Source organism: Mesocricetus auratus, unplaced genomic scaffold, assembly GCF_017639785.1.
Source record: "Mesocricetus auratus isolate SY011 unplaced genomic scaffold, BCM_Maur_2.0 Super-Scaffold_100003, whole genome shotgun sequence".
NCBI classification, from domain to species: Eukaryota; Metazoa; Chordata; class Mammalia; order Rodentia; family Cricetidae; genus Mesocricetus; species Mesocricetus auratus.
The window spans coordinates 115,644,986-115,662,182 of NW_024429188.1; the positions used below are offsets into that span (position 1 = coordinate 115,644,986).

Sequence of the window (17,197 nt, forward strand, 5' to 3'; positions counted from 1 at the left end):
ACCCAGTGAATTACTATCAAGGCTAACCTGTAAGCCTAAGGACTGGCTATCCAGTGAGTCCAGGCCTAGGCAATCCACTGAGTTCCAGGCCTAGGCTACCCTGTGAATACCAGCCAAGCCTATATAGTAAGTTACATCCAAGGCTACTCAGTTACTTCCAGGCTTAGGCTACCCAATGATTTCTGTCCAAGAATTCCCAGTTCATTCCAGACCTATGCTACCCAGTGAGTTCCAGCCAAGGCTACCCAGTGAATTCAGGTCTAGGCTACTTAATGAGGAATAGGATACCCAGTGACTTCCAGGCAAGGTTCCTTACTGAGTTCCAGCCAAGGCTACCCAGTGAGTTCCAGGCCTAGATTATCCAGTGAGTTTCATGCCTAGGCTACCCAGTGTGTTCTAGTCAAAGGCTATCCACTGAGTTCCATGTCTAATCTACCCAGTATATTCCATCCAAGGCTACCCAGTCAGTTCCACCCTCAGCTACCCAGTAAGATCTGGTCAAGACTATCCAGTGTGTTCCAGGCCTCGTTTACCCAGTGGGTTCCTAACATAGGCTCCTCAGTGAGTTCCAGAATTAAACTTCCCAGTAAGTTCTAGGCCTACCCTACTCAATGAGTTCCAATCAATTCTACCCAGTGAGTTCCAGGCCTAGGCTACCCAGTACATTCCAGCCAAGTCTTCCCATTGAGTACCAGTCCTAGGATATGCATTGATTTATAGGCCTATGCTACCCAGTGAGTTCCAGTCAATACTACCCAGTGAGATCCAGGCCTCGGCTACCCACTGAGTTCTAGGCCTAGGCTACCCAATGAGTTCCAGCCAAGGCTCCCCAGTGAATTCCAGACCTAGGCTACCCACAGAATTCCAGGCCTGGATTACCCATTGAATTCCAGGCAAGACTATCCAGTGAGTTCCAGGCCTAGACTACTCAGTCACTTCCAGCCAAGTCTACCCAGTGATTTCCAGCCCTAGGCTAACCAATGAGTTCCAGTCTAGGCTACTCAGTGATTTTCAGTCATGGCTACTCAGTGAGATCCAGGCCTAGACTGCCCACTGAGTTCCCAGCCAAGGCTGACCAGTGAGTTCCAGCCATGGCTGCCCTATGAATGTAAGGCCTAGGCTACCCAGTGAATTCAGGCCTAGGCTCCCCACTTGAGGCTCTTTTTTAATTCTCTGATGCCTAATTTTTAATCATCAATGGATCCCATCGCAATTCATATTTTGGGGGTCTTGCTTCCAGATGTCCTTTGAATGAGCATCTTTTAAGAAGATTTTTTATTGGGGGGGGATGTTTTGTCTGCATGTTTATTTGCACACCACATCAAGCAATACCTTTGGAAGCCAGAAGAGGGCATCAGATCCCTTAGTATTGGAGTTAGCTAGTTTTTATCCATCCTCTGAGAACTGAACCTGGGTTGTCTGCAAGAGCAGTAAGTACTCTTAACTGCTGAGCCATATCTCCTTTACCCAGTTCCATGGTGATTCTCAGAAGACACGTATATCATACTAACAAAAAAACTGTTCGATCAGCTTTTATCCTTCATCCAAATTTCACAAAGTAATATTTCCAAGTGGAATCAGCCACTGTTTAATAAAGACATTGTAAGGGTTTTGTTTGGGCTCTAGCAGAGGTAAGCATTGTAATCATAATAAGTGTACTTTGGACATGATTTCAAGCATTGGAATTTGCAGGCTGCTTCTTCCCTGAGAAAACTAGTGAAGCTAGAAAATACCATGAAGGATAATCCAGTTACCTATAATGCACTGTCTGGGACCTGTATAACATTCCAATCATATGAAATAATTTTAACCATTGCAGAGGTTGATGGTGCTTTGCTAGTTTTCATTGTTTTGTGTGTATTTGAAGTTGTGTGTGAATATGTATAATTGCACATGGCTGTGTGGATACATGTATATGTGTGTACACATATGTATGGAGACCAGAGGTCCGCCTCAGGTGTCACTCCTCAGGAGTTATCCTCCTTTTTTATTAAATAGGGTCTCTCTCAAGGACCTGGAACTTTTTTGCTTATGCTAGGTTGACTAGCCAATGAGCCCCAAGGATCCTTCTGTCTCCACTGCCCCAGCTCTGGTGCTGCCAAAACAGTGGTTTGGTTGCTTTGTTCATTTTCTGGGAGTTCTAGAGATTGAACTCAGGTCCTCATGCTTGGGTAACTAGCACTTTATTGACTAAATACCCCCTCCAGCTGTCTCACTGAATTGTCCTTATTCAGATGGTGAAATGGCTCCGTTGTTAAAGGTGCTTCCCACCAGGCCTGATGGCATCTCGCTTTCTAGGACAGAATCAACCCTTGAAAGTTGACCTCTGACTTCTGTGAATATGTAGGACTTGTACACATGTGTACACAGCCCACATAAATGTCAATTTTAAAATTGCCATTATCATGAAATCATCTGTTGTTTCTCTGTATTTCCATGGCAACCTACATAGCTTACTGTCTGAGAAACTTGGCATTTAAAAGGCAGGTTGCTGAGTTGTATTGTGACATTTTGTAAGTTATATGCTTTCTCTGTTTTGTACCTGTGTATTAAATCATCTTCATCAATTCATTTCAGAGAATAGGTCATGGTGATAAAAATCATGCTGATGCTGACCGATCTCCTATTTTTCTCCAATTTATTGACTGTGTGTGGCAGATGTCAAAACAGGTAAGAATATGTGGGATGAATATACACTCAGTATTTAAATAGTGTCTTATAACATCTAAAGTTTGCCTACAAAATAATACAGGACAGAAATGAAGATGAAACAGGCCTGGCTATGAGTAAATAATGATGAATCTCAACAACAGGGTCATAGGAATTCATTATTTAATTACTGATACTACTACTCGTATGTCTGGAATAATCCATATAAAGGTTATAAAATTAAATTTTTAACTGGATAACCTGTCCTAATGGAAGGTCAGCAGGACTGACAATGCCCTGGCATTTCTGTGTAAGCTTACTTGATAACTCATAATAGTTTTAAAAAAGGAAGCTTTTGACCACTTTGTCCTTTTTCTTCCTTGACTTGACACATTTTAAATTGCATCAGTATTATATGAAGTAAAAAAAAAAAGACAGAAAGAAAAAAACCCTCTGTGGTGTGTGCAAATGGAAATCTCTGCTGTTTTTCCCAGAGTTCTTCAGTGTGGGAGAACTCTTAGTCACTCTTACCATCATCTGTGCATCTTGTCTTGCCACAGTGTGTGTGTGTGTGTGTGTGTGTGTGTGTGTGATACATTTGTGTGTTTCTTTTCATTCAAAATGATTAATAATATACCATAAATTCTTACTTTGATACTATGGTCTGGTAGAAAGCATGTTTTCCATGCATTTTTTTCTTCCTTGAGAGAATAGACTAGATTTTTTATGTTCTGCTTACTTGTTTGTTCTTATCTAGTTTCCCACAGCTTTTGAGTTCAATGAACGCTTTTTGATTACGATCTTGGATCATCTGTATAGCTGTCGATTTGGTACTTTCTTATTTAACTGTGAATCAACTCGAGAAAGACAGGTGAGCAAAACACTAATGTTTTTTTGTGAAGGTTTTACAAAATGAATCTAAGAACAATATGAGTGTTTATGAAGCACTGGTTTTGCCCTGAGGAATAAGAGTGATTTTTAAAATATACAAGTTCTCCCTTGTGGAGCTCCATGAAAAGTTATGTAAAGGGATTTTTTGATTTATTTGTTTGAGAATTTCATACAGTATATTTTGATAATATTCTTTTCAGTCCCGCAGATCTTTCCAGTTCTTACCCCCTTCCTTACTCATCTCACTTGATTGTCTCTCTCTTAGAAATGAGGTAGAGAAGGAGGAAGGGATGGAGAGAGGAGGGGAGGAGGGGGGAGGGAGGGGGGAGGGGAAAAGACCACTAAAAACGTGGGGCCTTCCCTGGAGTAGAGCCATACTCCATTGACAAAAACTGATTTTCCCTTTCCCAACAGCTGTCATTTTTAAATAGCTTCTTGAAGAGGTGTAGGACTTTTGTGTTCACTTTTCCTTCTTCTTTCCGGGATTTTGTCTGGCTTGAGGTTGTATGGTTTTCTATGGCGCCACAGTCTCTGTGAGTTCATATGTGTATCAGTGCTCCTGTGTCTAGAATTTGCTGTTTCCCAGAAGTCAGTCACTATCTCTGGTTCTTGCAGTCATTCTGCTTCCTCTTCTGCAGAGATTCCTATGCTTGGGGATGGGGATTTGATAAAGACATCCCATTTGGGGCTGAATACTCCTAAGTCTCTCACTCTATACACCTTGTTCAGTTCTGGGTCTCTGTGTTGATTACCATCTACTGCAAGAAGCAGCTTCTCTGGTGTGGACTGTGTGTGCACTGATCTGTAGATACAGCAGTATGTTATTAGATATAATTTTATTGTTATGCTTATTTAGGAGACTAATAGTGGATTTTCCCCCTGGGCCCATGACCTATGTAGGCTTAGGTTCTTGACCTCATTAAAAATTTCAGTTATGGCTTCCAGCTCATGGAGTGGCTCTTAAATCCAATTAAAAAGTGGAAGGGCATGAATCTATAAAAATAGGAAAAAGGAGAAAGTAAAACGGGAAATGTAGAATTAACATACAACCAAGAAATTTCACTTCTAAGTTGTATTTTAAAAGAACTGGAGGATGGGGGAGCTAGGTGTTGTAGCCCAAGCCCATAATCACAGCCGTTGGGAGGTTAAGGCAGGAACAATACAAGTTTCAGGACAGTTGAGTTACATACTGAGTTCCAGAGTAGGCTGGTCTACATATTAATACCCTGTCTCCAAACAAAATAAATACAAAAATGCAGCACATCAATGTATAGCCTAGAATTAAATTCAGGATATGTATATAAGGCATATATGAAACATAATTGAATTTTATGTTTTGACTGGATTCTATCCCTAAAATATCTAGTTATGTATATGCACACATTCCAAAATCAGAACAAAAATTCCTAAAGCCAAAGCACTTCTGGTCCCAAGAATTTTAGGTGTGGTATACTCATGCTATATTTGCAAAGAAACAGAAATCAAGATAACTTGGGATTCTTCAATGACAATATTGCACAGATGACTTTTAAGGAAAGGGCTCTATACCTGCTTTCTGCAGCTACCAAATTGCCACCTATCTATGAAAGGAGAACAAAGATCTTCTTAGACACACACAGTATGAAGAATGATCTATTTCATGCACTGTGGAGTTAGCTCCATCAGTAAAATGTTTACTTTGCAAGCATGAGGATCATAGTTCAATCCCCAGAATCCACATAAAACCCTAAACAAAGGAATCATGCAAGTAATCCAGCATTGTGCATGTGGAGACAGGAGGATCCTTAGATTTAACTAGCTGCTCTAGCCCAATGAAAGGCCCTGTCATTAAAGATATGGAGAAAATTCCTTAGGATGACACTGAGATTAGTGACTCGCCTGCACACAAATATTCATGTACATGTGCACCTGCATACACGAACTCACATAAAAAAATGACCTACTTCCCCAAATGCACCTTCTTTTGGAAATGGCTGAAATATGCACTCCATGAAAAGAAAAGTAAGGCTGCACAGAATTCCCAGAATGAGAGCTCCAGCACAGGAGTTCTTGATGAGAACAGCACAAAGCAAAGGAACAGCCAGTGCAGGTTGAAGCCTCTGTGACAGAGACATCGGGCTCATCTGATGTGCTTAAGATTCTTTAGAAGCATGTGATACACTAAGGAGAGCTTGTAGTTAAGTGAGTAAATGCCAAGAAAAGTAAGCAGACAGTTGTGACATCAAGAGAAAACTCAATGAGCGCGGGAAAAGGAAAGCAATGACAGGACAGAGGCTGGAGAGCGCAGCTGCAAACAGCAGGTGCTTAGTCATCAGAATCAAACTGCTAAATGCTGAGCTAATCAGAGCTGGGGATGTGTGGCAGAAAAAAATTGTCTCTATGAGGGGCAGGAATGGGGGAAAGAAAGGCATTGTGACCATGCCAGTAGTTAACACCTGCAACTAGATAGCTATGTGGTAGCAATAAAGGCATGTACTTGGAGAATAAGAAGATATGTACCAGACAAATCAATTAAAAACACAAGTTGACTCAAGCTTCACGGAAGGCAGTATGAAGATTCTTTAGGAAATTAAAAGCAGATCCAAATTGAGGTCCAACAAGCCTCCTACTACTGGTTGTGTATCCAAAAGAAATCAAAGCCAGTCCTGGTGTGTCAGGCCTGTGATCCCGGCTACTATAGAGACAGGTAGGAGGATCATAAATAAAAAGACTGCCTGGCCTACAAGGGGAGATCAAGGCTGACCTGGTGACTTGGTTATAGTATGAATAGGTCCTGGAAACCTGCTACTGTTTGAGTGTGAAATGCTCTCCCGTGGGTTCATATTTTGGAACCTTTCAAAAGTAGACAGCCTTACTGGAGAAAGTGGTTCACTGCAGGATGGGCCTTGATGCTCTCTGTTTTCCTAGCTGCTGTGAGAATTTAACCAGCCACTTCATACTTCTGCAGTATGGAGTATTCCTCACCATGAAGGACCATATTCCCTCAACTGCATGGTGTCCATGCTCTCACAAAACATTTACAAGTTTATTGTTTTTTTATTACATACATTTACCAAATTTTCACTGTAAACTATGGAAAAGCCAAAGCAGAGAAATAAGAAAAAATACATGAAATAAAATACCAAATAAAAGGTGACTTTTCCTAGGAATGACTTCAATGATAAATCATGATAGCACCATTTGAACCAACCCTATAAAGTTCATTTGTACTTTTCTGATGCCAAACTCTGTACTGGATTGTGCTTATTTTATACATTTTCAGTTTTAGATTATATACTACACATGGTTTTAAAACTCAAACATTTTCACATTTAGGGGGAAAAGCAGCTTCTCAACAACCCTCAATTTGCAAATCTAGTCTTTACAGCTCTCATAATTTTTCATTTCTATAAATGAACTACATGCATTCCAGGAATTTGTTTAGCTGTGCCTTCTTTGTCGTACTCATGAAAGATATTACTAGGAAGAGTCAAATACTAACTTTGGTACTTTTATTTCTTATATTTCTATTCCTCAGCTTTGGTTTTTCCATAGTTTATGGTGAAATTTTGGTAAAATGTATATAATGAAAACAATAAAATTGTAAATATTTTTATCATGGATATCAATGAAAAACTGAAGACTTAATGCAGTCAGCTAACCATATTTTTTCAAATATCTGGATGTGGCTCTGATGTAGATTAAATAAATATCTGGATGGTTGATTAAAATAACTATCCAAATACCTGTTGTCAAGTAGTCACAGGTTTAAACTTTGTATTTCTAACAACCAGGAAAAAATTAAACTCAGTGGGGACTCCTAATTTTCCTTTGAGGGGAATGAAAAAAACAGTGTGGCCCATCTGTTCATAAATGTTTTGCCGAGCCAGGAATTGTCTTTGTAGGTCAGTGAATTGCATTTAGTGGTGCAGCATTCAGCAGAAACAATGGCTCTTGAGCTAGGCAGTTGTCTATGCAAATATCAGTAAATGGATGTAGGCACTGAGTGATGCTTTTTCTTAGCTATTATGGAGGATAATATAAATGCATCATAGGTGCTAATCCTGAATTGTTCCCACAGGCTGCAGGATGTTTGTGAGTGTGTTTACCTTTCTGCTTTCTCTCTCTGTAGCAACTTACAGAAAGAACAGTTTCTATATGGTCGCTAATTAACAGCAATAAAGACAAATTCAAGAACCCCTTCTATACAAAAGAAATCAATCGGGTTTTGTATCCAGTTGCTAGTATGCGACACTTGGAACTGTGGGTGAATTACTACATTCGATGGAATCCCAGAATCAAGCAACAAGTAAGTGAAAAGACACTCTTGTTGAACTGAATGGCTCCACTCTAGCTAGTATGATGCTATTTGTTATGCTAGTAGCCTTTTCACATTCTGTGGACAAACATAATAAAGAAAACACTTTGCTTTTAAACTAATGCTAATTCAAAATTTTTGTGAATTACTAAACCATGAATTTTGAAGTTAAACTTATAGTTCACTGCCCAAATGAGTGCTGTAATTTTTAACCATAATGTAAGCCATTTTAATACTCTAGAAACATTCTCAGTTTTCCTAGCTAAGGGTTTCCTGTAATCACTTGAAAGGCTTACACATCATTAGAAAATTCTGAACGTAGGTCCTGACATTGTGTGCACTCTTGTAACTCTAGCGCTTAGGAAGTGAAAGGAAGGATAATCAGAAGTTCAAAGCCAACCTCTCCTACATAGTGAAATTTGAGGCAAGCCTGGGCTGTATGAGACCCTGACTCGAAAGAAAAAGTTCTCTGCACTGACTAGAGATAAGTGATCATTTAAAAGTGAGGGAGCCTTGTTCTCCCCTCCAGCTGAGATGTAAATATGAAGTGAGCTGGCATCAGCTTGTTTCTTACTGCATATGCCTAAAATAAAGATAGCAATATACCAATGGTTAGTAAATTTAGTTAGAAGCAACTTATCAGTCAATATGGAAGCAGGTTATTGAAGTGAAAAATTGCACAGTTAAAGACATTTCCATTCTCACAACTTCACCTTAAACTGGAAGAAAAAGCAACCTATTTATAAGGCTCAGAAGAAAAGAGCTTCCACCCATGACTTTGTTTGATGCTTAGTGTTTATGGTGGCTCCTGCTGGAGTTTTGCTCATTTCCCTGTGGTGTAGGGCACAATTCAGCCTTGCAAAGCCTCGGGTGTAATCCCTTCAGTAGTAGTCTGGGGTGGCAAGTCAAGGAGCTCCACTCTCAAGTTCACTGGCTTCTGCACACATGCTCTGATTCTGTACCATCCTGTGTCTCATACTCACTGGGGAATTGCTCATTTCAACCTGGTACCCTCACTGGGAAGTCTCTGCTGCTTGAGTGAAAGGTTATTGTAATGTGGCCCTGTTTGAAATGTGTGTTCTTTTCGGAAAGTGACAGATGCCAGAGCTCGAGTACATTTGCCTATTTTGTTTGGAATTTGAGAAATACTTTGAGGGAATTTACTGAAAAGTCATTCAGGCATTTAGGATATCAGGTAACAAGTAAACAGAATCTTTGCTAACTTCCATTGCAGAACACGCATTTCTTTTTCAATTAAAAATATAAGATGGGCATGGTAACTCACATCTGTCATCCCAGCAATTTGAAGGCAGAGGCAGGGAGCTTCTGCGAGTTTGACTCCAGCTTAGTCAACATAGTGAGTTCAGGCCAGCCAGGACTAGACAGTGAGACTCTATCTCTAAATAAGTAAGTAAATAAATAAATAAGCAGAACATGAACACCCACACACATACAGAGAGGGAGAGGGAGAGGGAGGGAGAGAGAGAGAACAGAACAGTGTTAGTCTTCTAAAATAAGCCCTTTTTTATTTGTCATAGCTTTCTTCTAGCCATTGGCTGAGAGAAACTATTTACAGTATCTGCAGATTCTACAGTTACCTCTCCATTTGTACTTGTCAAAATCTGACTATAAAAATAACAATGATTATGTGAGAAGTCATTTGGTTTGGGTCTTTTGATTGGTCTTGTTTCATTTTGCTTGTGAGGCAAGTTTAGAGGGACATCATCACCAGAACTTTCTATAAAGTACTCCCCACACTGTATTCTCCAAGGGTTTAAGCAAAATGGGGCCTGAACGAACAAGAATGTTGTTTGTTCTTTGAGAGAACCCTTTACTTTCAGACATTAATTGCTCTATAACATGATCTGTTGGCATCTATTTATAAACATTACCTTCCCTGTGTAGATTTTTCTGACTATAATATACCTGCACAAATTGATGTCCCTGGGTACTTAATATTATCTTCCAAAAAATACTGAGTGTTCTGTGTATCCTACACTGGGAGAATACAGGGATTAAGAACAGATGATCTCTGCCCATAAGACTCCCCAGGCTGACGGGGGCACATAAGCTGATGATTGCAGTGCACAGGGATGAAGCTGATAATAGAGATGTGAATTAAGTATAGGGAATGTCTTTAGAGATCTGCTTTTATTGAGCTAAGCACATAGGACTTCCTAAATTATGTAATGTAAACCTGAAAGAATATACTTAACCACTTGAAAGTTTAGAGATTATTCATTTGTGTGACCTGGAAAGTATTCAGTTAGTGGCCAGCTATGGTGTTGACAACACAATGATATGCTACCCCTGTTGAAAGAAAAAAGAATATACAGTCCCTGCCTATAATGAACTCTTAACCTGAATGATGCCAAGGTTAGCCTGTTTTTAAAAGCAGGCTTTGTAAGTCTTTGCTGCAACATCAAACTCAGTAACTGAAAGAGAAGAACAGAGCCAGTGATATATAAGCCATCTGACATGTACGGTATTCAGGTCATTTCTAGGAGAAGAGTTAAAAGGCATCTGAATGGGAAAATAATTTGAGGCTTAAAATGTTTCTTGGATGAGCTATCCTGTGGTTTGCATGTCATGCTGAGTTGGCATACACTTTACCCACAGCTCATTTTTAAGTGAGAAGTTCAGGTGTACCATTTGAAGTCATTGGACTGTAAGTTTCATTGCTTGTTTGCTTGTCTTTACATACTCTCAGAAATGGACTCCTCTGTTATATTCTTTAAGTGTTTTTTGTGTATCTATAGGTTAATAACTTCCATGCATTTTATATTCATTATTTCACTGGTCTCTTTCATTTGTAAGTTTTTAATCTCTTATTGCTAATAGTTTAGAAAACTTATTCTAATTATACATTCATGCCCCTACAAAATGATTTTGTTACATCTGATTTCTTTTTGTCTAAGTATATGTGCTGATTCTAGTATTCAAACTGACTCTAAAATTTAGTATTCATATAGAAGATGGTTTTTTAAATAAGTAAAACTGGGAGAATATCAAGGAAGAACTTTTCTTCCTATATGTCAAGAATTCTATGACCCAGCCCTGTATAAGACCGTGCTTGTCTGAATCCTCTCATGGGTTACACATATGCCCACCTTCCCTGTGTTTATAGGCAGTCTACAATAGCTAGGGGACAGTGGCTCATGAGTCCTTATCCCCCATCCCGGAGAACTTATAAGCACTTAATAGTTAGAAAAAGAACTAATAAGGCTCTTGTCTCTCCCTGAGAATTAATAGACAAGTAAACAGTAGCTAAGGTGAGAGACTCTTGAGGCTCCACCCTTCCCTGAGTATTGATATGCAGCTAACATTAGCTGAGAGGAGGGACTCATAAGGCTCCACCCCTCCCTAAGATTTATAAGCAGTTAACAGTAGGTAGGGAGGAGTAACCTATGAGACCCTGCCCCTGCCCCCACCCCTGTGGAGCTATCCTCAGTTAATGGTTGCTGGGGGGGGTAATTTTTCCTGTGTATCAGCCACTAATAAGGTACCTATACTAGCCAGGGAGGCCATGTAAAGGGTTCAGGGACCAAGTCTTTACAGTGACTTCTGAGGCCTTATGTGACTCTACTCCTTTTCTCTTTTCCCTGTCTCAATAACAGTTTGTGAGACAGTTCTTTAGCCACATTGGTCTCTGTTCTTCCTTTATCCCTCTCAAGCATTTCCCTAAGCTCACTTCCTTCTTTAGTGTGTCTCATTCCATAAACACAAATTAGACTCCCAGTAACACCACACCTGCCCACTACTCTCCTATCTGGTTCTGCTCTCTAGTATCAGTCATCTTCTGTCCGTGGATAGCTTCATGGAATTGTTGTTTATTGTTGGTCTGCTGCCCCCTGCTGGAAGTTATACACCATGAAATTAGGCTTTCTTGATCATGGAACACCTAGACCAGCACCTGGCCCACAGCTGAACACAGAGATATTACACAAACCCCACATCTGACAGAGGGCTGATCTCCAAAATTTACAAAGAACTCAAGAAGCAAGTCTCCAAAACACCAAAGGATCCAATTAAAAAGTGGGCTACAGAGCTACATAGAGAATTCTCAATAGAGGAGTCTAAAATGGTTGAGAGACACTTAAGAAAGTGCTCAATATCCCTAGTCAACAGGGAAATGCAAATCAAAACAACTCTGAGATACCATCTTACTCCTGTCAGAATGGCTAAAATCAAAAACACCAATGATAGCTTATGCTGGAGAGGATGTGGAGAAACGGGAACACTCCTTCACTGCTGGTGGGAGTGCCAACTGGTTCAGCCACTTTGGAAATCAGTATGGAGATTTCTCAGGAAAATGGGAATAAACCTACCACAAGACCCAGCAATTCCACTCTTAGGCATATATCCAAAAGAGGCACATTCGTACAACAAGGATGTCTGTTCCACTATGTTCATAGCAGCATTATTTGTAGTAGCCAGAACCTGGAAGCAACCTAGATGCCCCTCAGCTGAAGAGTGGATAGAGAAAATATGGTACATTTATACAATGGAGTACTACTCAGTGGAGAAAAGCAATGAAATATTGAAATTCTCAGGCAAATGGATGAAACTAGAATATATATATATATATATATATATATATATATATATTCTCCTGTCAGAATATATATTGATTGTATTAGTAACTTTTCTTGTTGCTCTGACAAAAATGCCTGACACAAACAATAGGTTCACAGTTTGAGAATACAGTCCATCTTGGCAGGACAGGCATGGTGGCAGAAGCTTAAGGCAGCTGGTCACAGGAGGTCCATAGTCAGGAAATAGAGGGATAAATGCTGGTGCTCAGCTATCTTTTTCGTTTTTATTCAGTCTGGGACCTGGCCCATGGCCTGCTGACACTCTCATTCAGGGTGAGACGAGACCTTCCTCCTCAGTTAAAGCTCTCTAGAGTCTCCTAATGACATACTGTATGTCTCCTAGGTGATTCCATTTCCAGTCAAGCTGACATGAAGATGAACCATTACAGTTACCCTATTTGGATAATAGGTATTTTCAGTTGTAATTTAGATTAGCCCAAAATCTAATGATAAGCATTCTCCTACCTAAAACAAAAGAGAAGGAGATTTGCAATACAGCTACAGAAGAAAGAAAAAGGCCATGTAAAGGCAGATATAGAGACCAGAGTGATATTTTTATGGGCTAAGAAGTAGCTGAAGTCATCAGAAACAGGAATAGAACAAGGAAGGATTCTCTCCTAGTGCCTCCAGAGGTTGTATGACCCTGGTAACACTTGACCATTGGGCTTTCACCTTGCAGAAAACAAGGTGAGTAACTTTTTATTTTAAGCCACCAAAGTTTCTGTTCACTTGTTAGGGCAGCCACAAGAAGCTAAGACTTGGTCTTACTTGTCAAGACTCAGGGTTGCTGCTCTAGAATCCTGGTCATTATCACATGTCTAATGCTAGCAGAAACCAGTCCAGTGGTACTCACAGCCACAGCTTTATTGGAACTCAGCTTGGCTAGACATTTTAACACAGACTAATGCAATACAGTTCTGGGAGCTACTATATGTGCTACAGGAAGGCACTTTTATAGGCTTTAGCTTTTTTTTACTGTTTCATATGCTGCTCAAGCTTTCTGGAAAGCCACTACTCATGGCGTTGGAACATGAGTCTCCTACAGAACTCTTCTCTCATACATCTTGACCTGGGTGATCATTACCTAAGTATATACTTTCATAGAGATTCATTGAGCAGAACATTTTAAGATATGTGCACTCATTACCTAAGTATATACTTTCATAGAGATTCATTGAGCAGAACATTTTAAGATATGTGCACTCTGTGATTTGTATCTCAAAATAGAGGTTTATAGAAATGAACATGCTGGGAAGGATCCCATTGTGCCTTTATGCCAACATCAATCCCTGTTGACTACTGAAAGGAATTGCAGTGACACAGATGCACAGCACTCTCAGAACAATACTGGAAGGGCCATGCTGCAGTCTTGCCCATTTGTACAAAGAGGTTGATAGAGGCACACAGAACCTTGTTACACAGCTGGGAAGAGGCAAAGTGGGAGTTGACCGCCAAGCCAGAGGTCGTGAGTGCTTGCTGCTCTCAGCTGTGTGTTCATTCAGAGAGTAAGCTCATGGGAAAATGGATGGTCTTGCAGAGTACTGTGAGACTCTGAAGTGACAGAATTTAGAAAGCACAACAGTGAGCCAAATGCCATTCACTAAATACACAGTACTATCAGTTACATCAATTTTAGCAAAATAGAAAGTAATACTGTAATTTGTTTCTGGATAGTCACCACTAGGCAGTGTCACAAGTCTACACAGAAAGGAAAGCCTCACAACAAATTGTGAAGAAATGTCCTTCAGAATGAAAGAGGACAGTGGATCTAGGGATGGGCAACACAGAAATGTGAAGCTGTGTCTAGGCTGATGGATGCCTAGAGGTTGGGGTGATATTTTGTTTATGATCTAACAAATAAAGCTTGCCTGAAGATCAGAGTGCACGCTAGCCACATTAGTTAGCCATAGAGGCCAGACAGTGGTGGCCACACCTTTAATCCCAGCACTTGGGAGACAGAGGCAGATGGATCTCTGTGAGTTCAAGGCTGCCATGGACTACATGAGAGTTAATCAGTCTAAATGAGAAACAGCTTACACAAAGGTGATTCTAGCACTTGGGATCACATGCCTTTAATTTCAGAACTAGGGAGGTGGAGACAGGAGTGATATGGCTGGGTGGAGAGAGGACTATAAAGCGGGAGGAGACAGGAACTCATTGCATTCTGAGGTTTGGTGGAGAGCAGTGCAGTCTAGAGATGCAGTCTCAGGACAGGATCACCCCTTTGGTCTGAGGATTGGTCTAGTGACTGGCAGCTTAGCTTTTCTGATCTTCAGCTTTAGCCCCAATATCTGTCTCTGGGTTTTTGTTATTAATACCAACTAGAATTAGTGCTACAAGAGCTGCCATGCAAGTGTGAAGAAGTGTGTGCACTCTATTTCTCAGTGGTGAAAATCTAGCAGTGTGTTTTAGGACTCTGTTTTTCCCTATGTGTCCTTGGTGCAGTATGTAAGGAAAGTATGTGTGTATGTCAGTTCTTAGAAAAGGGGGGGTCAATATCAAGGCAGTGGGCAGATGACATGACTAGCATAAAATATAATTTGTGTCTATGATTCTTTGTAGCAGCCTAACCCAGTGGAGCAGCGTTACATGGAGCTCTTGGCCTTGCGTGATGATTATATAAAGAGACTCGAGGAATTGCAGCTTGCCAACTCTGCCAAGCTTTCTGACTCTCCTGCTTCACCTTCCAGTCCTTCACAGATGATGCCCCATGTGCAAACTCACTTCTAAGAGGATCACTGCCACTGCACTTGAGCTCTAGATTAGTGAAATAGTTGACTTTCATTTTGGGCATGTGTAAGGAGTAGATTTAAATACCTGCCTCCATTTAGAAGTTGAACTAACATCTTGGACTCTTGAGTATGTGCCTTCTGTAATACATATTACAAGAAATCTACGGTGTCTGTGTAGCAGTCCGAAGACAGGAACCAAGCGGGGGTTCTAGAAAATCCTCACAATTTTTTTTTTACAAAGCGCTTTTGTGAAGATAAAATTTAAATTTAATTTACATCTATATGAATGCTACATATACAGTATGTATTTTTTGGGCTTAATTGAAACATTATTTCAAATCCAGATGGGGGATGTGTTTGTAAAATGGATTTTCCTGCAGCTGCTTACAACAGTTGCTTTCGATTATCTAAAATGAATCCAAATGTGAAAGATGGGTATTACTGCCAGAGCCAAATTGCACTCTGCTTCCTCGGCAGATTCCAAGAGCAAGGCATTGAAATAATTGCCAATTTTTATACCACCGTAAGTGGTAATGTAAGAAAAAAAAGATTCATTTCATCATTTTGAAATTTTGAAAATAAAAGGTTCTGCCATCATTTTTTCAAGACAAGCATATTTTTATATTAAAAAAGTGATATGATTTGATTTTTGTCCATAACTTTGCCAGCTCTGCTTTCTAAATTCTCCCATGAGCTTGTCTAACACTGAGTCATACTCAGGTTGAGGCGAAACCCATGTATATATAGCACTGTGTGAGGATGTGGGCTGCCTTCTGCTGCTTAGGTGAATATTTTTGCAAACACACCCCTAGTCAGTACAGCTTATCTGCCAAAGTGGAGGCTTCACCATCTTGGATGGATGAGCTATGGCTAGGGTATCTTTCTTAAAATAATATCCCAAGTGTACATTTTTAAGTGTATTCTTGAAAGTATTGTGTTTATGTATCTCCGTTTAAATGGTGTTGGGTTCCTCTTTATGTGCGTGCACAAAAACTGGTTCTGCACATTATTACTTGAAGTAATGGGCAGTTTGCTTTTTCAGGTGTTTTCATTTTGTTTTGTAGTATGAAGTGAAATTTTAAATGCACAGTTCTATTTGATAACTGAACTAATTTCTTTTAGTAAATATATTTGTAAAAGCTAAAACTAGAGTTAACGCAATTAATGTTTTACAGTGATTTGTAAAGATTATTTATAGCTAATATGGTTTTGTTTTCAGTGAATTAAGAGAGATTAAATTTATCTTTGTAAATTATTTTATGTCACAGCTTACTGATCTACCAAATAAGACATCTCAATATAGTAGTGTGATGTATGGATTTTGTAAGTATAAAAATTTTATTCTTTTGCTTTTTGTAAACGCTGTAAATATTTTATAAATTAAAAGTGTCACTCCATAAAAAGAAAAAAATGCTAATACTAATAGCTCAAAGGACTTTGAAATTTCATGAAAACATTTTCATGACAATAAATATTAAGGACCTGCTGCAATAAATATATTTACTAAAACCTAAATCAATTTCCAAGGATATAACTGTGTGTGTTTAAGATATGCATGATACCCACATTATTTGCTTATTTTCTTTTTCTGGATATACTTCATGTAGTTTTTTAAATCACAGTAGCAACATTTGTTTTCTTTTCTGGTTGTTGTTTGACCTAAAGTCTTATATAACCCAGGTTGGCCTCCAACTCACTGTATCACCAAAGCTGGCCTTGAACTTCTCATCTTCCTGAGTCCATCTCACAGTCATGCATTGCCACAAACAGCCTATTTCCATTTCAGCTGACAAATGGCCAAATTAATTTTCTATTGATGGACAGATCTGGAAACCTTTAGGAAAATGCACACTGATGCCAGATCACCACATACATACATACATACATACATACATACATACATACATACATACATAAGATAGAAAGCATTCACCTTGACAAGATAGCATAATTCCACAGTGAAATAAAATTAAAATGGAGTTTCCAGGCGTTCCTAATGTAACTGAGGATATCTTTTGAACTCTTGATACTCC

At 39.5% G+C, this 17,197-nt stretch overlaps 1 protein-coding gene across 4 annotated transcripts in view; it reads left to right on the top strand.

Moving 5' to 3' along the window:
* Positions 1 to 16,679, top strand: part of Mtm1 (myotubularin 1) — a 104,172-nt gene extending 87,493 nt beyond the window's left edge. For all 4 annotated transcript variants that reach the window (XM_040744710.1, XM_040744712.1, XM_040744711.1 and 1 more), the window contains 4 exons: positions 2,578 to 2,670; positions 3,407 to 3,520; positions 7,652 to 7,828; positions 14,995 to 16,679. In XM_040744710.1, coding sequence (XP_040600644.1) covers positions 2,578 to 2,670; positions 3,407 to 3,520; positions 7,652 to 7,828; positions 14,995 to 15,162 — 552 coding nt within the window. In that variant the 3' untranslated portion in view covers positions 15,163 to 16,679. The remainder of the gene's footprint in view (positions 1 to 2,577; positions 2,671 to 3,406; positions 3,521 to 7,651; positions 7,829 to 14,994) is intronic.
* The last annotated feature ends 518 nt before the right edge of the window (positions 16,680 to 17,197 follow it).